Raw genomic sequence first — 23,977 nt, forward strand, 5'->3', positions numbered from 1 at the left:
AAAGGGATTGGAGGCTGAGAGGGGAGGACCAGACTCAGTGGGCAGTCAGGGAAGGCTTCCTGGAGGAGGGGATTGCAGTGCTGCCAGCAGAGGAAAGGTAGAAGGTTGTGGGTGAACAGAGAGCAGAGTGTTGCCAGCAAGAGAACAAGCGAGGGGGGCATTTTCAAGAAAGGGAAAGAAATTGGGCACAACTGGAGCAGAAAGTGAGGGTCGGCAGGGAGCACAGGGCCATGATGGAACCGCTGGAGAACCGGGGACCTGGGACTCAGTGAGGGTTCTGGGAAAGTTCCATGGGGTCCTAGGCAGCTTTAAAGGGATTTAAACAGAGGGTTGATGTGAGGAGATTTGCATGGTTCCCAGGAGGCAGCGAAGGCATCTGCTCAGGGGAAGTTCAGGAGAGAACCAGGCAGGAGGGAAGCATCAGGATTGATCCTCCCAGGATGGACAGGTGAGCACGGATGGAAGGAGGTCCCCTAAGCTGAGTGCCAAGGGGTGCAAAGAGGAGGACACCCAAAGGCAAGGCACCAGGGAGAGGAACAGAGTGGGGAGGAGCGGGGAGCCAGGGAGGAAAGCCGTCACCCCAGGACCACGGGAGAGGCAGACAGCGGACAGGGAAGGGGACTTAGGGGTAAAGGGAGAATGAGTGGTTTCTGGGATGCAGTGACTAAAGCCACAGGGGGGCGGGGCAAGGACAAGATGAGCAGAATGAGGGAAGCCCAGCCCTGGCTGGAAAGCCAGAGAAGGAGAGCTAAGAGGGGGTGCAGTCAACTTTTCTAGAGTTCAGCCTTCAGCCTGGCAAGAGCTGGGCTGGAGTTGGCTTGTGCGTGATAAAGATGCTGCTAGTTCTTTGGGTCTGTTTGTGTGAACTTAGGAGAGACTCAGGGGGTGGGGTGACCAGCCACAAGGCTGCAGCCTGGCACAGTCCTTAGGGATAGATATCAGATGTGGCTTGACAGCACCGCTAACCCGGGGCTGCACAGGAACAACCCAGGGGGCTGGTGCCCAGAATCCCTGGAGAGAGCCGAGTGCGTGGGATGGAGGAGGTAGGAGGGGATCCTGACCAGTGGAGGATGAGAGTTAAGGTCAAGACTTCCCCCGTGAGGGACAGGTGGGTTTCCTGATAGGATGCTCTGGTGTCTCCTTAGCTCCAAGGTCTCTGCTGATTTCCAGTGTTGGAGCCAATATCACTTGCTGAGTGATATTTGCCCTGCAGGTAGGTAGGGGGAAGCCTGAGATGGGACAGAGGGGACCATGATGTCATGTAGATCTGCCAGGCTCCGCAAGGGGTTCCCTGACGTCTGATTTCAGGAATTCCTGGTGCTCGCCCTTCCGAGTCATGGGCTCTCTGTATCCCTCCTTAGCAGCCTCCTTGTGGAGTTTGAGATGCCAACTGCATGGCTGAGGATGGAGGTGGAGAGGCCTGAAAACATGGCCCAGAGAGACATGCAGTCATGGGTCTGAGACTCAGTGTGGGCGGACACAGCCTAGGGCAGAAAGAGTTGAGGGTGAGAGATGTGGGGTCACTGGAATGGGCACAAACAGTCTGTTGGGTGTCGGTGAGATGGAGAAAGCCCACTCTGCCCCGTGGCACAGGGGTGGGCCTCCTTGGCCCTCAGTTTTCTCATCGACAGTGGGATAAACGGTAGAGTGTGTGTGTGAGAGAGTGTGCGTGTGTACATGTATGAACATGTGTGAGAAGACAGGAGGTCACTGAAATGGTTCTTCCCGAGTCGGATGGATCCAGAGGCAATACGAACATCCCGAGAGTCTTTCTCTTGAGAATTACGTCCTCTCCTGCCTGAATGCTGATGCTCATGGCTGTTTGCCCCTTGGCCGGGGCCACCTGGCATTGCCTGGAGGAGACTGTGAGCTGCCCCAGCTCAGGGCTGCGACCCTCCTGTCCTGGGTCCAGGTGTGCAAGGAGCTGGTTACAGCCCAGGGTGCATCTGCATCCAGGTCTGGGTGCTCCTGAAGGGAGATGAGCAGCTTTTTTTTTTTTTTTTAATGCAGCAGAAAAGTTAGTATGTACTCAACAGAGAGAGTGTTTGCAACACTTTTACAGCTCGAAGGCCTTCTGCTTCCCGAGCTGGCCTGGTGGCAGGGGTGACACTCAGGTGGCCTCCAGACTGAGTGCAGAAGCAGGGTGAACATGGGTTAATGGGTGTGAGCCAGACTCCATCTGCTCCCAGTTTTGTTTACTTCAGTTCAGTTGAGTCGCTCTGTCGTGTCTGACACTTTGCAATCCCATGGACTGCAGCACGTCAGACTTCCCTGTCCACCACCAACTCCCGGACTTTGCTCAAACTCACGTCCGTTGAGTCAGTGATGCCATCCAAACATCTCACCCTCTCTTGTCCCCTTCTCCTCCGGCCTTCAATCTTTCCCAGCATCAGGGGCTTTTCCAAGGAGTCCGTTCTTTGCATCAGATGGCTGAAGTATTGCAGTTTCAGCTTCAGCATCAGTGCTTCCAGTGACTGTTCAGGACTGATTTCCTTTAGCATGGACTGGTTTGATGTCCTTGCAGTCCAAGGGACTCTTAAGAGTCTTGTTTCCTATGACTTATTTTTATTCTGCTCATCTACTGCCTGGACATAAACACACACAGTCTCAGTTTTCCTTGACTTGTCAGGATCTTCAATTCTTTCTCTTGATGTTCGCTTGATGTTGTAAAGGGAAGGAACACAAGGGTTATGATGATATGCACGGTATCCACGCCTTCCCTCCTTCCTTCACTCACTCATGAGCCCCCATTTCATGCTGAGGATGCATTAAGCACTGGGAATCAAACCACAGTGTTTCCCTCAAGGACTTTTGGTTTCATGGAAAAATTCAGGCATTGCACAAATAGAGAGGATGACATAAACTCACATACATATCAGCAGCTTCAGTCATTATTAACATGGGGCCAATACAATTATTCCCTGCCTCCTAACCCTTTCCCTCTTTGGGATTTGTTTTGTAGCAAATCTTACACATCTTGTTATTTTAATCATAAGAATTTTAAAAATACTTAAAACGGCATATCACGCTTAAAAATAAGCATAAGTCCTTATTTTTATCAAATTTCAAGTTATCACTCCCCTGATGGGTTCGTAAACTTAAAAATCAAATTCTTTTAAAATTAGGATCCAAGCAATGTCTACACAATGCCTACACGAGGCATTTAATTATTCTGTCCTTAGATCTCTCTCTACTGAAGTGAAATTTACATAACATAAAATTAACCATTTTAAAGTATAAAATTTAATGATGATTATCACATTCACAATGCTGTGAAACTATTATTTCTTTTTAGTGTCTAACCATTGTAATCACCCCCAGAGCAAACCCCATACCTTTTAAGCTCTCACTCCATTCTACCCTTTCCCCAGGGCATGGTAACTCCTAATGTGATTTTGGTGTCTCTGGATTTAACATCTGGATATTTTATATAAAGGGAATAATACGATATGTGACCTTTGGTGACCAGCTTCTTTCAGGTATCATAATGTTTTCAGGATGCATCCGCGTTGCGTGTGTATCGGTGTTCCGCTCCTTTCTGTGGCTGAGGCGTGTTCCGTTGTCTGCGTATACAGCACCGTGATTATGCATTTGTCACCTTGCTGATCGTTTTCTGTTTTAGGTTTCTGGGGTTTTATAAATAAGCTGCTCTACACATTCACGTGCACACTGTTCTGTGGACGCATGTTTTCATTTTCCCTGGGTGTGTACATAGGCAGGGAATTGCGGGCTCATGTGCTCACTCTGCATTTAGCGCTTTGAAGAACCACCAAACCGATTTCTAGAGCAACGGCACCATTTTCACCAGCAGTGTACGATGGGTTCATTTCTCCATATCCTTGACAGCACATGTTGTTTAGTATCTATTATTAATATATCCCTCTTAGGTTTGAGGTAGTGTCTATTGTAGTTTTGATTCGCGTTTCCATAAGGCTGAATGATGGGTTTCTCAGGTAGCGCTAGTGGTGAAGAACTCGCCTGCCAATGCAGGAGACCTAAAAGAAGTGAGTTTGATCCCTGGGCCGGGAAGATCCACTGGAAGAGGGCGTGGCTCCAGTATTCTTGCCTGGAGAATCCCAACGACACAGCAGCCTGGTAGGCTATAGTCCAGCTATAATTTTGCTCACAAAAAGGGATTAGTGATATGACTGGGGTAGATCTTCTGACTTTCTATTTGTTTTGCCTTTGATCCATCTGTAGTTTGTGTTGTTTTGTGTTTCCTCTTGCTGTATTTTTGGGTTATTTGAGGAGTTTTCATGTTTTTGTTTCACTCAACTGTTGGATTAAAACCTATACTTCTTAGTTTGTGTATTTTTTCAGTGTATTGAGAATGTACAATAAATCTTTAACTCATCAACACATATCTGATAATACTATATCACGTCAAGTAAAGCATAAAACCTTATCTCAGTATTCTTGTTTTTCTCCCTTTTGTCCCATGTGCTCTTGTTCCTTTTCTATAATTTACACGTGTTAAATCCCATAATACACTACAGCTTTTATTTTCTATGCACAGTTAATTGCCCATCAAAGAATTCACAATCAGGGAAAAAAAAAAAAAACATGTTTATTATTTTTGGCACTCTTTATTCCTCTTTACAAATTTTTATTTGCCTATTTACTTTCTGTCCCAAGAACTTGCTTCAACACTTTTTGTAATGCAGGTCTACTGGTAATGGATTGTCTTAGATCTTGTTTGTCAAAAAAAAATCAGTACTTTTCCTTCATTAAAAAATATTTTTGCTGGTTATACAAATGTCATCTTATAAAACAACACGCATTTCTTGTTACTGTCTCTCACAATTTTGTCACTCAATTCTGTTGGGCTCAGTAAGGCTGTTTCCACTCTGGGTGTCTCCTGTGCTTACTCACGGACCATGGCTGACTGAAGCCATCGGACGCCTCCTTACTCACGTGCCTGGTGGTTGATGCTGCTGTGAGCAAAGATCTCAGCTGAGCTGTGGTCAGGACACGCACATGGCTTACTTCCATGTGGCTTGGCCTTCCTCACAGTGCTGGTCTAAACTCAGAAACCACAGGCATCACTTGCCTCCACCATAATAGTTGACAGTCATAACGGCCCAGCGAGGAACTGCTAAGATGACATCCCAAGATGGAAAGTATTGTTTTGGTTCTCTGCAAAATATTTTCTCCCAAGTATTCCCTATATTATCATTTAGATTTATGTTTTGCTTTCTTTTTACTCCTTTTTCTTCTCCTTAGGTTTCCTACTGTGACTAAAATTGTCTTACTTTGTTTTTTGCCATATCATAGTCGATTTGTTTATTTAGTATGTCCTTCTTTGCTCTATGGGTTTTCCTTTCTCTATGGTCTAAATTGGGTGTTGGGTACAAATGTTCTTGGAAATTAGATAGAAGTCTTTCATCCAAAGTGTACTTTTTTAAAAATTAATTAATTAATTTTAATTGAAGGCTAATTACTTTACAATACTGTGGTGGTTTTGGCATAACTGACATGAATCAGCCATAGGTGTACAAGTGTCTCCTGTCCTGAACCGCCCTCCCTCCTCCCTCCCATCCCATCCCTCTGGGTTGTTCCATTGCACTGGCTCTGAGTGCCCTGTTTCATGCATCGAACTTGGACTGATGATCTATTTCACATATGGTAATATACATGTTTCAATGCTGTTCTCTCAAATCAACACCCCCTCGCCTTCTCCCACAGAGTCCAAAAGTCTGTTCTTTATATTTGTGTCTCTTTTGCTCTCTTGCATATAGGGTCATCGTTGTCATCTTTCTAAATTCCATATAAATGTGTTAATATACTGTATTGGTGTTTTTCTTTCTGGTTTACTTGCCTCTGTATAGTAGGCTCCAGTTTCATCTACCTCATTAGAACTGATTCAAATATATTCTTTTTAATCAGTTCAGTTCAGTTTAGTTGCTCAGTCATGTTCAACTCTTTGCAACCCCATGAATCGCAGCACACCAGGCCTCCCTGTCCATCGCCAACTCCCGGAGTTTAATCAAATTCACATCCATCGAATCGGTGATACCATGCAGCCATCTCATCCTCTGTCATCCCCTTCTCCTCTTGCCCTCAATCCCTCCCAGCATCAGAGTCTTTTCCAATGAGTCAACTCTTCGCATGAGGTGGCCTAAGTATTGGAGTTTCAGCTTAAGCATCAGTCCTTCCAAAGAACACCCAGAACTGATCTCCTTTAGGATGGACTGGTTGGACCTCCTTGCAGTCCAAGGGACTCTAAGAGTCTTCTCCAACAACCACAGTTCAAAAGCAACAATTCTTCGGCGCTCAGCTTTCTTCACAGTCCAACTCTCACATCCATACACGACCACAGGAAAAACCATAGCCTTGACTAGATGGACCTTTGTTGACAAAGTATTGTCTCTGCTTTTGAATATGCTATCTAGGTTGGTCATAACTTTCCTTTCAAGGAGGAAGCGTCTTTTAACTTCATGGCTGCAGTCACCATCTGCAGTGATTTTGGAGCCCAAAAAAATAAAGTCTGACACTGTTTCCACTGTTTCTCCATCTATTTCCCATGAAGTGATGGGACCGGATGCCATGATCTTCGTTTTCTGAATGTTGAGCTTTAAGCCAACTTTTCCCCTCTCCTCTTTCACTTTCATCAAGAGGCTTTTTAGTTCCTCTTCACTTTCTGCCATAAGGGTAGTGTCATCTGCATATCTGAGGTTATTGATATTTCTCCCAGCAATCTTGATTCCAGCTTGTGCTTCCTCCAGCCCAGAATTTCTCATGATGTACTCTGAATATAAGTTAAATAAGCAGGGTGAGAATATACAACCTTGACGTACTCCTTTTCCTATTTGGAACCAGTCTGTTGTTCCATTTCCAGTTCTAACTGTTGCTTCCTGACCTGCATACAGATTTCTCAAGAGGCAGGTCAGGTGGTCTGGTATTCCCCTCTCTTCCAGAATTTTCCTCAGTTTATTGTGATCCACATAGTCAAACGCTTTGGCATAGTCAATAAAGCAGAAATAGATATTTTTCTGAACTCGCTTGCTTTTTCGTTGATCTATCAGATGTTGGAAATTTGATCTCTGGTTCCTCTGCCTTTTCTAAAACCAGCTTGAACATCTGGAAGTTCACGCTTCATGTATTGCTGAAACATGGCTTGGAGAATTTTGAGAGTAGAGGTTAGACTCTCAAAAAAAGAATATTAAAAATACAAAACAAAATCAATCACAAAAGTTAAGAAATATATATATGGAATTTGCTTTAAAAATAGGGTCTTTTTTTGCAAGGTAATAGTACGTTATAAAAATGAAAATTAAAGGAGTAATAAAGAACTTATAAATTAAAAAAAATTTAAAAGTGATAGTAGTAAAAATATATCTAAGAATTTCTCTGGAGCTTTTGGGGCAGTGTAGAGTGAGTTCAGTTTCAGATAGTTCCTTGTTCCAGCTTGTATTTCTTCTCAAGGTCTATGCTGATGCTAAGTCACTTCAGTCATGTCCAACTCTGTGCAACCCCATAAACGGCAGCCCACCAGGCTCCCCCATCCCTGGGATTCTCCAGGCAAGAACACTGGAGTGGGTTGCCATTTCCTTCTTCAATGCATGAAAGTGAAAAGTAAACGTGAAGTCGCTCAGTTGTGTCCGACTCTTCATGACCCCATGGACTGCAGCCTACCAGGCTCCTCTGTCCATGGGATTGTCCAGGCAAGAGTACTGGAGTGGGTTGCCATTGCCCTCTCCATCTCAAGGTCTATAGGCCCCTTCCAATGCTTAGTCAATGTTAACTACAGAGTTTTAATCTGTTGCACCTGTCACTTCCAGAGCAGTTCCCTCTTCTTTGTTTTTTTTGGTTTCCTCTCTTTCCAAGCCTCTTCAGTGCCTAATTTCCGCCCTGACACCAGGGGGCGAAGCTGGGCACTTCATTTAGGCTCACTTGTTCAGCTGTGTTGTGGGGAGGGAGGAACACTGCAAACATCACTGGCGTGTGTCAGGAGTGCTCGCAGTGTGTGGACCACACTGATTTTGCCCCAGCTCACAGCAGCATGTGCTTTCCGGGTCTACACTGCTCAGGCTCCAGGTTGCTCTGCAGGGGCACTGTCCAAAGCAGGCCTGCATTCCGTGCACTTTCCAGGTCTAAGCTGCTCAGGTTGAGTTTCTTGTGTACTCCACAAGGGCACAGATTCAGCTGGGCGTGTGATTTGTGCCCTTCCCAGATCCGAGCAGCTCAGGTGACCAGGTGCTTGGTGAGTGCACTGTCCCAGGTGGGCCATGCATGTTAATCACCTCCCCGGTCCCAGCTGCTCTGTTTCCACCCCCTCACTCCCATCCCGGAGAGCACCGTCTCAGGTATGCTGTGTGTCTCCTCTAGGGAGCTGATGTCAGTCTGCGACCCTCGTGGCGGATGTCAACCATCCAGGATCCCAGGAAGACATGGTTAGTAACTGAGGGCCTGCTCACATTTGGTGGAGGGTGCTGTCTCTGGGGCCGAGATTGCCCCTTGCCTTCCAACTCTGGCTGTGGCTCGCCTGCCTCTCTGCCTCCGGTGGTGGGGGAGGGGCTTGTACGCAGGTGGCTAGATTTCCATTGGTGTTCCCTCAATCCTTTGTTCCATGAGAGGGCCAGGTTGCACATTAGGTTAGAGCCTTTTGCTGGAAAGTTCTCTCTCTCTCTTTTTTCTCTCTGGATATCCCACAGTTTGGGTTGCTGTCTCACCTAAGTTCCCTCAGATTGTCCTCAGGGGATTCAGGCCCAGTCCTTATCCTAAGCATGCAGCCCATGCCTCCCTGTCCAGCCCCCACTTGCTGGTGACAGAGGTGAGTATCTGGGCTACTTCTCTGCTGGCAGTTGTGGTTAGGTGCATATTCTGTGGTGTTTTTTTTTTCTTTTCCTCCCAGTTATGTTGCCCTCTGAGATTCCAAAACTCTCCACAGAACTGACGATGAGAGGGTTTCCTGCTGTGTGGAAACTTCTCCTTCACGATTCCCTCCCCAGGATGGGTCTCTATCATCCCTAACTCTTTTGCCTCGTTGTCTTTTATAAGTTGTTCTACCTCCTTTGGAAGAGAATGGGCTGCCTTTCTGGGTCCCTGCTGTTCTCTGCCAGCATTCAGAAGTTGTTTTGTGGAAGTCACTCAGCATTCAGATGATCTTTGGATGAATCTGTAGGGGAGAAAGTGGTTTCCCTGTCCTATTCCTCCGCCATCTTGGGACCGTGCTCCAAAGTACACTTTTTTTTCCCCTCACCAAGATAGAAAATTATCTTCCCCCTGCCTTACATCTAGGGTTTGTTTTCCAGCCTAATAAGATAAAACCATCAAAAATTGTTGTTGTTCAGTCTCTAAGTAATGTCTGACTCTTTGTGACTCCGTGGACTGCAGATTGCCAGGCTTCCCTGTCCTTCAACATCTCCCCAAGTTTGCTCAATCTCATGTCCATTGAGTCGGTGATGCCATCCAACCATCTTATCCTCTGCCTCTCACTTCTCTCCTCCTGTTCTCAATCTCTCCCAGCATCAGGGTCTTTTCCAATGAGTTAGCTCTTTACATCAGGTGGCCAAAGTCTTTGGAGCTTCAACTTCAGCATCATTCCTTCCAATGAATATTCAGGCTTGATTTCCTTTACGATTGACTGTTTTGATCTCCTTGCAGTCCAAGGAACTCTCAAGAGTCTTCTGTAGCACCACAATTCAAAAGTATCCATTCTTCAGCATTCAGCTTCCTTATGGTCCAACCTCATCTGCCTCTTGAGAAATTTATATGAAGGTCAGGAAGCAACACTTAGAACTGGACATGAAACAACAGACTGGTTCCAAATAGGAAAAGGAGTTCATCAAGGCTGTATATTGTCACCCTGTTTATTTAACTTATATGCAGAGTACATCATGAGAAACACTGGACTGGAAGAAACACAAGCTGGAATCAGGATTGCCAGGAGAAATATCAATAACCTCAGATATGCAGATGACACCACCCTTATGGCAGAAAGTGAAGAGGAACTCAAAAGCCTCTTGATGAAAGTGAAAGAGGAGAGTGAAAAAGTTGGCTCACAGCTCAACGTTCAGAAAACGAAGATCATGGCATCCGGTCCCATCACTTCATGGGAAATAGATGGAGAAACAGTGGAAACAGTGTCAGACTTTATTTTTCTGGGCTCCAAAATCACTGCAGATGGGGACTGCAGCCATGAAATTAAAAGACGCTTCCTCCTTGGAAGGAAAGTTATGACCAACCTAGATAGCATATTCAAAAGCAGAGACATTACTTTGCCAACAAAGGTTCATCTAGTCAAGGCTATGGTTTTTCCTGTGGTCGTGTATGGATGTGAGAGTTGGACTGTGAAGAAAGCTGAGCGCTGAAGAATTGTTGCTTTTGAACTGTGGGTTGGAGAAGACTCTTGAGAGTCCATTGGACTGCAAGGAGATCCAACCAGTCCATTCTGAAGGAGATCAGCCCTGGGATTTCTTTGGAAGGTATGATGCTACAGCTGAAACTCCAGTACTTTGGCCACCTCATGTGAAGAGTTGACTCATTGGAAAAGACTCTGATGCTGGGAGGGATTGGGGGCAGGAGGAGAAGGGGATGACAGAGGATGAGATGGCTGGATGGCATTACTGACTCGATGGACGTGAGTCTCAGTGAACTCTGGGAGTTGGTGATGAACAGGGAGGCCTGGCGTGCTGTGATTCATGGGGTCACAAAGAGTTGGACACGACTGAGTGACTGATGTGATCTCACATCTTTATATGATTACTGGAAAAACCATAGTGTTGACTATACACACCTTTGTGAACAAAGTGATGTCTCTGTCTTTAGTATGCTCTCTAGGTTTGTCATAGCTTTCCTTCCAAAGAACAAGTATCTTTTAATTTCATGGATGCAGTCACTGTTCACAGTGATTTGGAGCCCAAGAAAATAATATGCCTTTGTTTCCACTATTTCTCCTTTCATTTGCCATTGAAGTGATGAGACTGATGCTATGATCTTAATTTTTTGAATACTGAGTTTCAAGCCAACTTCCCCTCTTGACTCCCGTTAAATGGAAGGTGGATGTGGCAATGAGCCCTCTGGGACCTGGCAAAAAACATGAAGAATACAAGCAGGCTGGGTCCCTGACAAATTGGAATCACCATTTCAACCCACCACTGCTTAAATCAGGACAAGAAAAAAATAAACTGTAGTCTTGTTTTAGCCACTATTTTCTTTGGGGTTCTCTGCAACTTCAAAATGTACAGTCAATTCTGGAAATTACTGGAGACTCAAAGGGCACAGATCATGAATTCAGGACAGATGAGGCCAAACTCTTCTTTACCGTCTGAGTGTCTTACTGTCAATGAACATCTATGAGATTCAGTAAGCATGCAGCACTATGAAAAAGAAACAAAATTCTGTCCTACCTGAGCTTACACCTAGAGTTATTTGATTAACTCTTCATAACATGCCTCCCCCACCTCTTTCCAGAAAGCAAAGTGTTCTTATCTGCATTTTAGAGATAAAGAGATCAAAGTCCATGAATTTTCAATAAATATTGTGGGATCACACAGCTGGTAAGCAGTGCTATCTGGATTGACTCTTACCTCATTTCAAAGCCATACCCTCACCTCTAAGCCATCACTGTGCTGCTTCCTTCATAGTCATGTCCAACTCTTTGCAACCTCTTTGGACCTTAGCCTGCTGTGCTCCTTTATTCATGAGATTTTTCAGACAAGAATGCTGGAGCCCGTTGCCATTTCCTGCTCCAGGGATCCTTCCTGACCCAGGGGTCGAACCCGGGTGTCCTGTATTACTGGCAGATTCTTTTCCTGCTGAGCCATCGGGGAAGCCCAACATCATTGTCAGTTGGTTGCAAACTATGCTTGGTAGAACCCCAGTGGTCCCCAGAAGTCTGGCAGGGATTGTCATGGCTGGAGGGATGTGACTATGATGGGTGAAGGGACAGGTTTTTCCCATGAGCACAGAAAATACCTGAAATTATCTCACTGAGACAGCTAAGGAGACCTCAAGGTCAAGAAAGGAGGACAATCCACTCTTAGGGTGAACCAATAATGAAGGACAGCAGAGTGATGTCCAAGTCACAGCAGGTCCCCCAAACAGATGGTGCTGGAGACCAGAGGCCCCAGACAGTGGTATTCCTGACACTCTTTGGGCACCTCAGACTCACAGTACTTCTGTGGGAGTGGGGGAGGAGTGCTTCAACTTACAAATCAAGCTGTAAAAAATAGTGTATTGCACACTCACACACACACTTCAAAGAAAAGTGACTAATAAACACAACACAATGTTAACTTGGATTTCCCTGGGCGCTAGCGTTCTGGGAAATACTCTACAAGCCCTTCTCTACATTTTCAGGGTTTCTCCATGATCCTTAAAGAGGATATCAGACCAGGAATAAAACACTAATAAAACAGAGTCAATAACTCTTTAAAAAGAACAATAATTTGGAGTAGTTTAAGTGATTTATTTGATGTTTTCTGAGTTGTCGCATCTTCCTCAGTGAGTATTTCAGAAGCAGAAGAGAACTCTAACATGGGAAAGGTTTTTATGTGTGTTTATTTACTGGCTATTTTTTTAAGGGGAAAAACATCTATTTCGTTAACTAGATTGTCTGAGTAGACATAATGAATCCTCTTACCAGAAATGTTCATCTGCCCATTTCCAGTCAGAGGCCTTGTTCCCTCCTACATTTCGCAAGCCAGAGAAGAGGTCTTTGCAGGATAAATAGACAAACGCAGTCATGAAACCCCTGCATCCAGGCAGACGGTGACTGCGGATCCATCCCCACCTCCCGCTCTCACAGGCAGGTAATCCGTGATGCTCCCACACGGGGAGCCAAGGGACCCCTTTCCCAGGTGGCTCTGGCCTCGGTCAGGGGTCGGTAGAACCTGAGGCAGGAGGGAGGCGGGAGGACGTGTGTCTGATGCTGGGAGGGTTCTGAGTCCTCTGAAGATCAGTCCTCTCTCTGGGTCTCAGTGTTCATCCTGCAAAGGGAGGGATGTGCCACCAGGGCTTCTGGGGGCATTTCTGCTTTTGAGTCTTTGGGGTTGTGATTTGAGCCAGCTGTGCCCCATCCAGCTGTGCATCCAGCGTCAGGTCAGAGGTCCTCCGAGGGCCCTGAGGTGCGTCTCCTTGCCTGGCACAGGGCGCTGCTCTCAGATAGTTCTGGGGACGGAATTAGTGCACCAGGTCCCTCTGGGCAGAGAGGTCTCCAGGGGCGATTCCTGCTCTTCACTATCCCTCCAGGACCCCCGGCCAAGCTAACTGTCAGGTGCGTCTGTTCGGCATTGGAGAGACAGGCTTCTCAGAGGCAGAGGCAACCCTCCAACCAGAACAGATGAAAAAGCACAATTCCTCCAGGAATAAGTCTTGGGAGAAAATGGTTAACCTGTTTGGGAAAAAACCATTGTATCACTCCTGAGTAAACTAACAGTTTAGGCAATCGATCGCCTCTCTCCCCAGGCTTGTGTGAAGGCCTTTCCCTTGTCTCTGGACAAGAATCAGCTCAGCTTCCTGCCCTACAGCCGTCGTCCTCTCCCCTCCAATCTCCTCCCATCTCTGCCTCTTGTCTGTCTCGCCTTCCCCCTCCCACCCCAGCAGCCCTCTCTCTTCTGAGATGAAGGGCAGAGGCTGCAGGGAAACAGCCCTCTTTGCTGAGGCCACCAGTTTGACCTCAGTCTCTCCTGAGGCTTCTGGCAGTAGCTTGGTCCTCTGTCCCCAGGGATCACAGTCTGGCTTGTAGAGTCCTAGAGAGGGTGGCCAGTGGAGGGGGTGACACGTCTGGAACTCCTCTTAGGAGCCCAGCACCTTCTTCCTGTATGTCACCGGAGCCATTCCAAATGTTGGACAAAGGTGGGAACTGAGGATCAGAGAGGTTCAGTCACTGCTCGTCACCACACAGCACTCACAACTGGCCAAAACAAAATCCTCAACCAGATCCCTGAAGCTCTGAGCTCACCCTGCTTCTCCCCACTAGGAGGCCCTTCCCGGTTCTTGCTGGAAACACCCTCCACATGTCCACGTGGCAGGGGCTGAGCAGAACGCTCTGCCCTCCTTGTTCTTTACACCAGCCCTCCTCAGGGCAGCCAGGCTCCAGCATGGCTCCCGCTGCCTCTGGCGGCCTCTCTCCTGAACCCTCACTGGGACCAGGCACCTCGACAGGAGAGCCTCCCTGAGGTCACACCCTTGTCCTCAGAGGTGGGGAGAGGTGCTGTGTCCTCTGATCAGTGCAGAGCTCCTTCTTGGGGTGACAGAGAGGGGGCACAGTGGGAAAGGAGCCCTGCTTCCTAGGCCCCTCTGACAGTGTCAGCTCCCAGGAAGAGGGAGATGGGTTCTCGCTGGACAGCACCTCACACCCATCACCAGCTTCCCCACCCTGGAGCCAGGCATCCCAGGCTTCTTACTCTCACTCCTCCACTGCTTGCTGTGTGACCTTGGAAAAGCCCCTTCCTCTCTCTGTGCCCAGTCTCTCCACTGGAGAAATTGCTAACGATCACAGCACTTGATCAAATGGTGAGAGGGAGCCCAGAGCCTCCTCGTGTGTGCTGGGAGCCCAGGAAGGTTCCTACCTGTGGGAGGTCACAGAGCAGCAGGGCTGAGAGAACAGAGACTACGGGGGACAGTGGCGGGGGTTGGGACATCATCTGACATGTGGAGACTGAAAGGAGCTTTGCTTTTCAGACATGAGGGCAGAGAGAACTTCCTTCCTCCTGGCCCTGGGGCTCCTGATGGCTGGGATCCGCAGTGTCCACTGCCTCCCAGAGAATGTGGTGGTGAAGGACCAGCGCAGAAGGGTGGATAGCCACACGTTAGCCTCCAGCAACACCGACTTCGCCTTCAGCCTCTACAAGCAGTTGGCTTTGAAGAACCCCAATAAGAATGTCATGTTCTCCCCGCTGAGTGTCTCCATGGCCTTGGCCTTCCTGTCTCTGGGGGCCCGTGGCCCCACCCTGACAGAGATCCTGGAAGGCCTCAAGTTCAACCTCACGGAGATCCAGGAGACACAGATCCACCAGGGCTTCCAGCACCTCCTGCAGGCGCTCAATCGACCCAGCAACCAGCTGCAGCTGAGCGTGGGCAACGCCATGTTTGTGCAGGAGGAGCTGAAGCTGCTGGACAAGTTCATAGAAGATGCCCGTGTGCTGTACTCCTCCGAGGCCTTCCCGACCAACTTCAGGGATCCTGAAGCTGCCAAGAGTCTAATAAATGACTATGTGAAGAATAAAACCCAGGGGAAAATTGAGGAGCTGTTCAAGGACCTTTCCCCAAGAACGGTGTTGGTCCTGGTGAACTACATCTACTTTAAAGGTGGGTGCCTGCTTGTCTCAGAAGGAAACACACGCTTAGTTTTGTGTCTTCAGAGCGATTTCTATTTCAGCTCAGCCAGTTCTGTTGCTGGGCAGTACAGAGGAGGATGTCATCAATGAGGACACCTTGGGCACTAAAACCCTGTCCCTGTCATAGTCTTTGTCTATTTGGGGGTTTTCTAAATCACAGCTGTCATTGCAACACACAAGGGCTGGGGAGCTGTTAATCCTTTCTGAGCCACAGTGAAGCGAAAGTCACTCAGCTGTGTCTGACTCAGTGACCCCGTGTGCTGTAGCCTGTCAGGCTCCTCTGTCCATGGAATTCTCTAGGTCAGAATACTGGAGTGGATCGCCATTCCCTTCTCCAGGGGATCTTCCCAACCCAGGGATGGAACCCAGGTCTCATGCATTGCAGGCAGATTCCTTACCATCTGAGCTGTAGGGAGCCTTATTATTCTCAAACTTGCCTGACTACCTGGAGAAAGGAGCTTTCCTCTAAGGTCACTCTGGAGTGGCCAGGAACCCCAGCTTCTTTCAACACATACAAGGAAGGCCACTGCTCTGTACACTGTGGGCTGTGTGTGACCTGGACTCCGTCTAAGTGGACTTGGTCTCAGCGGGTGCAGGTGGGGCTGTTGGCTGGCTTCATGCTGTGACAGCCTCTGAGCAGCCTGGCCAACTGCTATGGCCAGCAGCTGTTATAGCTATGAGCGTAGCATTGGCAAGGCCAACCCCAGAGGGAAGCCTCAAGGAAGGACAATACCCAGGACAGACTCTTTTCCAGATTCTAGCTGGTCCAGGGCCCAGTCCCATTGGTAGAAACCCAACATTGCAAACCTCATCCTGGAAACTCATAAGGGGCAGAGTGAAGGCAGGAAGATTTCACACACGGAGCCAGCGGTGCAAAAGGGGACACGGAATAAAGACACAAAGAATGATCATTGAGCAAGGGGGTGGTCGGGTGCCTAAGGGACACCCACTGGGGGGACATATTCGCCCTGAACTGGAAACTGCTGGCAGAGCCCTGGGTAGCCCTCCTGGATCTGTATTTTCCTCTGTAAATGAAGACATATATTCTCAGTTCTCTGGAAAATTGTTAATTATCCAGGCCAGATCTACTATGTTTCTTCCTTGACTTTTCTGTGTTCTAATCTTCTACCACCCTGACCTGTCCCAGGACTTTCTCCTCCCCAGGGGTACCCCACCAGCCCAGCTCTCCCTCTCCTCCTGTCTCTAACCATGGGGACACAGGCAGGGGTGGAGACAAAGCAGGAAGGAGCGGTGGGTATATCCTCCATGAAGCCCCAGGGCTCCAATCTCCCCAAGAAGCCTACCCTCTGACACTAAGGTCTCCATCTTCCTTAGGGGATACCCAAGCCCCCTCCTCTGCCCTCCGGGTCCCCGTATGGCTCCTGCTCTAGCCGGGCTCACAGGCCATGGGAACGGGTGTCCTCCCTACAAAGCCAACGACTAACGCCTGGTCACTAACATGTCCCCTTGAAGGACCAGGCAGTTCCATATCTCCCCAGGCCCAGCTTCATCCCCATCTCTCCCTTGCCCTCCACATTCCTGTTGACTTCACATGTAGCACAACTAACCAGCTTTGTTTCATATCCCGCTTCCCAATGCTGACCTGCGGGGTTCACCTCTGTCCCCAAGGGCTTACCCACCTGCCCAGGTGTACATGCACACGAACAGGCCCATCATAGAGGTACACGATATGGGGGGCTTCTGGCATGGGAAGGGTCTTCCCCACTCAAGGACCAGGGCCGAGGAGGGAGAGACTGCGGCTCTTGCACTCACAGACTCTTCACCTGTCACCCCGCCTCCAGCCCAGTGGAAGACCCGCTTTGACCCCAAACACACTGAGCAGGCAGAGTTCCACGTGAGCAAGAACAAGACGGTGGAGGTGCCCATGATGACCCTTGACCTGGAAACCCCTTACTTCTGGGACGAGGAGCTGGGCTGCATGCTGGTGGAGCTCACGTACAGTAGCAACGACAGTGCCCTCTTCATCCTCCCTGATGAGGGCAAAATGCAGGACCTGGAAGCCAAGCTGACCCCGGAGACGCTGACGAGGTGGCGAAACTCCCTGCAGCCCAGGTGACTGTCCCCAGGACCCAGAGCTGTGGGTTCAGCTGCGTTCTCGGTCCTTCCCCCTCTTCCTGGACTCCTGACCCCCAGCAACAGGGCCTCAGGAATTTGAAGGGCAGGGGCAGGAAGGGAGAGCCCATCCCACGATGACCTTGCCCTTTAAGCCTGCCTGGCTCAGTGCTTAAATCCTTCTGTAAGTTGATGACAACTGAAAGGGCAGGAGGTGAAGGTTCGCCTCACACTAAGAAGGGCTGAGTCGTGAGGGCTCAACATGATGCCCAGCACTCACGTTCTTCTCCCCACGACTCCTCCTTTTGAAGGTAGAAGAGTTGCAGAAACCAATATGCAAGAAACCAAGCACCACATTCAGAGAGTTGGAGAACTCAGGTTTATTATGCCCGTTGGCCCAGAGGAGTTAACACTCTAAGCTCTGAGCCCTGAACAAAGGGGTTACAGAGTTTTTATAGACAGACTGTAGCAGACTATAGTGGACAACACTAGCTGTTAATATGCTGGTTTAATCTAAGCAATTTCACGCGCATGGGAAGAGAAGTCAAAATGGGGTGGAGGATGCCTGCCCTTTGCATGGACAGGCACGATTAAGCAGGTTTGCAGGGGCTGGGCAACTGCCAAAAGCTGAACAAGGGAGAGTGAGATAAGCTCCAGTTCCTAGTATTCAAAGTCCCCACTTTCTGAGACTCCGTGACCTGTGTGATCCAGGCTTTGGAAGAAGCAAGCTGAGTTACAGAGGCAGAACGGGCAGGAGGCTATGTAAAATTTTAATTTTTCCTCTTCAGAAGGATCGAATAGATTCAGGTGAGGGCCCGGGTGTGATGGGCTCTGAGGACCACACTGGCACTGTCTTTCCATTGTAGTCACTGATTTCTTCACTCACCCAGTCAGCACTGGTTGAATAGGTTAACTGAGGACATACTCTGCCTCAGGGACTAACTTAGACCCTGTGGTAGGTCAGCAAATAAAACGCTAAATTCTCTGTCCTCATGGCACTCTATAATTGTGGAAGACAGACTGGAAATAAATATAAATTCTTTGCTAGGTTGAGAGGGGACAAATGGGGAGGTGGGGAGAGTAACGCACAGTAAAAGGGAGAAGAAAACTGTATCCAGAGGTAGTTTGTGATCATAAATAGGGTGGCCCTTAGGTGACGTTGCAGTGAGAGACTGAGCCTTCTGGATGTGTTGGGAAAAAGCATTTCTGGCCAAGGGAATAACAGGGCAAAACCTCTGAGGCAGGAGCGAGCCTGGTGTGGTTGAGGATTATTGAGGCCAGAGCAAGAGAGCAGAGGGAGAGAGAGGGGAAGCTGGGCAAGGTCAGAGTCCCCCCCCGAGGGTGGACTCAGGTCACTTGGGGCCTTGCAGACTCCTTAAGCTCCCCCTGCCCTGGTGCCTGCCTGGCATGTTAGACTCCTGCAGATTGGAATGGATAAACAACAAAATAAAGGGATTTAGCCTGAGGGGTCTAGAAACTGAGAACAGGAGTCCTTATTCCAGGGAGAAGGGGGTTGGTTAAGAAGAATCCTTGGAAGACCATGCTGTGAGGTGGGAAAAGGCAGACATCTTTTCAAGCAGGTGTTCAAATTTATTTTCCTTGTTTCCTAGACGAATACATGAACTCTACCTGCCAAAATTTTCCATCAAAAGCAACTATGAACTGAATGACACCCTCTTCCAGATGGGCATTAAGAAAATATTCACCGACGCTGACCTGTCAGGAATCACAGGGACCGCGGACCTGGTAGTCTCCCAGGTGAGTCTTTAAAGTGTGGACAGTTCATCCTCCTATCAGATTGCAAAATGTGGAGGCCAGACAGATGACAGGTCACATTGAATTTGTAAAATATTGCTTTTCCTGCAACTCAGTCTCCCTCCCTGGGACTCCCCAAGCCCAGGAGAGCTGGGTTACCATCACAGTGACATCAGGTCCCACCTTCCCTGAATTATAAAGTGACACAGAAGCCTGTCATTGGGAAGGACCCCGAGTGGAAACAGCAGTGGACCCCATATCAGGCTCCATCTTTCACTGCCTGTAGAGGGGAACGATCACATTTCTGCATCCCCCAACTTTTCATCTTTAAAGGGAGCATATAGTTGTTGGTTCCTGTTTGGTGCCTAGAGGAGCAGGTAAGAGGTCATAGGTACTAACAAAGTCTCTAAAGCAACCGTGGTGAAAATGCACTAAGAGTAGGCGAGAAAACACCCAGTGTCCTGGTGCTGTGATCCTAGAGGCAGAGAAGCCAGAGTGAATGGTGGGGTGGGGGTGGCTGGGCAGCCCTGCAGGCTCCCCTGCACCCCACCTGCCATAGGACCTGGTAAAGGAGGCACAGATGCTATGGGGCTTCGTGGTCCAGGGCTGGGAAGCCAATCCTAGGCAAGGGAGCTGAGGGCTCAGGGACACGTCAGCTGGGGCAGGAGAGGAGTAGCAAGCAGTGCTCACCCATCAGTTGCTTCGACATGGAGGGACTGTGGACAGTTGCCTGCAAGAAAAATGCCTTGACCTGGCCCCTCCCCATATAATAGGGGGAATTCGGAGGCAGCACAGTCTCTGGGTTAGGAGAGTGAGTCCCTGTTCTTTGCCTCTCTGGTGTTGCACACATCACTCACAGACTTGGCTTTCAGTTTGCACATCTGTGTATCACAGCTATGCAAACCAGTTGACAGTTTGTTGGGAGGACAAATAAGTAGAACATACAGACTCCAGAGTGACAGGCCAGCGGCAGGTGGGTGAATGTCAGCCCCCTTAGAGGCGCTAGGTGACTGCTCACCTCCGCCTGCCCCGTCTCCAGTGGGTACTGCTCTGGTGTCCCCACAGGTGGTCCACGGTGCTGCGCTGGACGTGGACGAGGAGGGCACAGAAGGAGCTGCTGCCACGGGAATCGGCATAGAAAAACTGTCCTTTCAGAAAACCACTGTGCGTTTCGACAGGCCCTTCCTGATTGCCGTAGTTCTCAAAGACACCCAGAGCATCATCTTTTTGGGGAAAGTCACAAACCCCAGTCAAGCCTAGAGCTCTGCTCTGAGTTGTGGGTCCCCTCCCTAAGGAGCAGGGTGCGCAGGTCCTGGGTGCAGCCTGGCCCCTGGGCACTGAGGATCCACCCTGCCTGTCCCCACCTGCTCACCTCTGGGAAGGTGACAGTGACGATGCTGGGGGCTCTACATGCACAGGGAGTCTGCATCCTCTGGGTCACCTCCTGCTGTGAGGCTACACCCATCATGGGAACTTGCCTTATAACCTTTCAAATGTCATGATGGCTACTTCATAATGGCTAGAGTGATTTTAAATGATAAATCTATTTAACAATATAAATTAATAGAACTTTTCACTTTAATGCAGCATGAACAGAAAAGTTAATATGTGCTCAGCAGATAGAGTGTTTGCAAAACATTCACTATGGAGCATCCACTTCATCCTGAGGATGCATTACGGATTGGGTAACAAAGCACAGTCTCTCCCTCAAGGACTGTTTTGTTTTCATGGAAAAATTCAGACATTACATAAACAGAGAGGATGATATAATGTCACGTACATATCAGCAGCTTCAGTCATTATCAACATGGGGCCAATATAATTATTCCCTATGTCTTAACCCCTTTCCTCTTTTGGGTTTGTTTTGTAGCAAATCTTACACATCCTGTTATTTTAACTCTAAGAATTTTTAAAAATACTTAAAACGGCATATCACACTTAAAATAAACATAATTCTTTAATATTATCCAATATCAAGTTATTACTCCCCTGCTACTGCTGCTGCTAAGTCACTTAGTCGTGTCCGACTCTGTGTGACCCCATAGACGGCAGCCACCAGGCTCCCCCGTCCCTGGGATTCTCCAGGCAAGAACACTGGAGTGGGTTGCCGTTTCCTTCTCCAGTGCATGAAAGTGAAAAGTGAAAGTGAAGTCACTCAGTCGTGTCCAACTCTTAGGCTCCTCCATCCATGGGAATTTCCAGGCAAAGTACTGGAGTGGGGTGCCATTGCCTTCTCCGATTATTCCCCTACGTGGTGCCTAAACTTAAAAAATTTTTTTCTGAATTAGGATGCATTGTAGACACAATGTCTGTGCATGGCATTTAATTACTTTATCTCTAAGTCTCTCTCTCCATATTGAAGTGAAATTTATATAACAAAATTAGCCACTTTAACATGTAAAATTCAGTGGTGATTAGCACATTTACAATGCTGTACAACTATCACTTCTTTTTAGTTTTGACAGTTTTATTCACCCCCAAAGGAAACCCCATATCCACTAAGCTCTCACTGCCCATTACAACCTTTCCCCAGGACCTGGTAACTACTAATAGACATTTCTGTATCTCTGGATTTAATATCTCAATATTTTATATAAAGGGAATGATACAATATGTGACCTTTGGTGACTGGCTTCTTTCCCTCAGCATGATACTTTCAAGATTCATCCACCCTGCCTGTGTTTCAGTATTTCATTCCTTTTTCATTTGGTGGCTCAGATGGTAAATAACCTGCCTGCAGTGTGGGAGACCTGGGTTTGATCCCTGGGTTGAGACGGTCTCCTGGAGGAGGAGGGCATGGCAGCCCACTGCAGTATTCTTGCCCGGAGAAGCCCATGGACAGAGGGAGACTGGTGGGTTACGGTCCACGGGGTTGCAAAGAGTCAGACACAGTGAAGCAACTTAACAGCATGCATGCAAGGTCATTCGACATTTACCTCTTTGAAGAACCGGCAAACCTATTTCCAGAGCAACTGCACCATTTGACTTCTTCATCAGCAATGTACAAGGGGCCCAATTTCTCCATATTCTTGAAACATGTGCTGTTGATTTTCTATTATTATTATTATTATTATTAATACAGCCTTCTTGATTTGAGTTAATGTCTTGCTGCGGCTTTGATTTCCCTGAGGATGGTGAGCATGTGCTCAGTGCTTAGCAGTCCCTTGTGTATGTTTTCTGAAAAAATGTCTATTAAAGTCCTTTTTCCACTTTTTCACTGGATTTTTTGTCTTTTATTATTGAGCTGTAAATATTCCTTAAATATTCTAGATACAATTTCCTCATCAGATGTATGATTTGCAAATATTTTTTCTCATTTTGTCGGTTTTCTTTTCACCCTCTTGATAGTTGACTTGTGATGCACAAAATAGTTTAAATTTGATGAAGTCCAATTTACCTATTTTTGCTGTTACTGCTCATGCTTGTGGTGTCAGATCTAAGAATCTGTTGCAAATCCAAGATCATAAAAATTCACTTCTATGATGTACTCTAAGAGTGTTATCTGTTTAGCATTTATACTTGGGTCTTTGATCCATTTTGACTTGTTTTATATATGGTGTGAACCATCACCCTGACCCACTCTATTTTCAAAGAAATATATTACAATGTATTTTAATTGAGACTTTAGTATCTGTGCCCATTATAATATTTAAAGCTTCTTGAAAGCTGGTATCCTGATATTTGTACACCGTTGAATTCTCAGCAGGACTACAGGCATCACACATAGTGGACTTAATGAACGTTTGGTAAATAAATGAGTGAATGAGTGAGTGAGTAAGTCACTAATTTTAGTCACAGAAAGGTATTATTGATATGACTGGCACAGATCTTCTAACTTCCTATTTGTTTTATATTTGATCCATCTGTATTTTGTTTTTTTCTTTTTCTCTTGCTGTATTTTTGGATAATTTGAGGAGTTTTCATGTTTTTGTTTTGGTCAACTGTTGGATTAAAACCTATACTTTTTAGTTTGTGCATTTTTTCAGGGTATTGGGAATGTACAATAAATCTTTAACTCATCAATATGTATCTCCTGATAATACTCTATCACTTCAAGTAAACTATAAACCTTATTTCAATATTCTTGCTTTTTCCTCCCTTTGTCCCATGTACAATTGTTCTCCTTTCTATAATTTACACATGTTAAATCCCATAATACATTGCAAAACTTTTATTTGCTACACACAGTTAATTGCCCATCAAAGAGTTTCACAATAAGAGAGAAAAAAAAAAAAAAAAACACTTTTCATTATTTTTGGTACTCTCATTCCTCTGTACGAATTTTTATTTGCCTATTTACTTTCTGTCCCAAGAACTTACTTTAACACTTTTTGTAATGCAGGTCTACTGGTAATGAATTGTCTAAGATTTTGTTTGTCAAAAAAAAAAATCAATACTTTGCCTTCATTAAAAAATATTTTTGCTGGTTATACAAATGTCATCTTATAAAACAACACGCATTTCTTGTTACTGTCTCTCACAATTTTGTCACTCAATTCTGTTGGGCTCAGTAAGGCTGTTTCACTCTGGGTGTCTCCTGTGCTTATTCGCGGACCACGGCTGGCTGAAGCCATCGGACGCTTCCTTACTCACATGCCTGGTGGTTGATGCTGCTGTGAGCAAAGATCTCAGCTGAGCTGTGGTCAGGACACGCACATGGCTTACTTCCATGTGGCTTGGCCTTCCTCACAGTGCTGGTCTAAACTCAGAAACCACAGGCATCACTTGCCCTCCACCTTAAGGGTTGACAGCCATAACGGCCCAGCCAGGAGCTGCCAAGATCACATACTTGGGTGAGAAATATTGCTTTGGTTCTCTTTGCAAAATATTTCCTCCCAAGTATTCCCTATATTATCATTTAGATT

At 47.2% G+C, this 23,977-nt stretch overlaps 2 protein-coding genes across 4 annotated transcripts in view; both read left to right on the plus strand.

Moving 5' to 3' along the window:
• The window catches only part of LOC133234544 (serpin A3-8), a 46,428-nt gene that overhangs the window by 8,974 nt on the left and 13,477 nt on the right, over nucleotides 1-23,977 (plus strand). Inside the window, exons 1-2 of one of the 3 annotated variants that reach the window (XM_061395220.1) lie at nucleotides 12,672-12,755; nucleotides 13,195-13,282. The exons of 1 other annotated variant lie outside the window; for it this stretch is intronic. The gene's annotated coding sequence lies outside the window, so the exon portion shown is untranslated. Of the gene's footprint in view, nucleotides 1-12,671; nucleotides 12,756-13,194; nucleotides 13,283-23,977 lie in introns of those variants that run through there. One more of the 3 variants, XM_061395223.1, reaches the window with a different exon arrangement.
• On the plus strand, nucleotides 12,667-22,326 carry LOC133234547 (serpin A3-5). Its single transcript, XM_061395227.1, has 5 exons — nucleotides 12,667-12,755; nucleotides 14,629-15,255; nucleotides 17,087-17,357; nucleotides 18,968-19,115; nucleotides 20,178-22,326. Exons 2-5 carry the CDS (start codon nucleotides 14,631-14,633, stop codon nucleotides 20,370-20,372), a joined length of 1,239 nt encoding a protein of 412 aa, XP_061251211.1. The 5' UTR covers nucleotides 12,667-12,755; nucleotides 14,629-14,630; the 3' UTR covers nucleotides 20,373-22,326.

The sequence above is a fragment of the Bos javanicus genome, chromosome 21, assembly GCF_032452875.1.
Source record: "Bos javanicus breed banteng chromosome 21, ARS-OSU_banteng_1.0, whole genome shotgun sequence".
Lineage (NCBI taxonomy): Eukaryota > Metazoa > Chordata > Mammalia > Artiodactyla > Bovidae > Bos > Bos javanicus.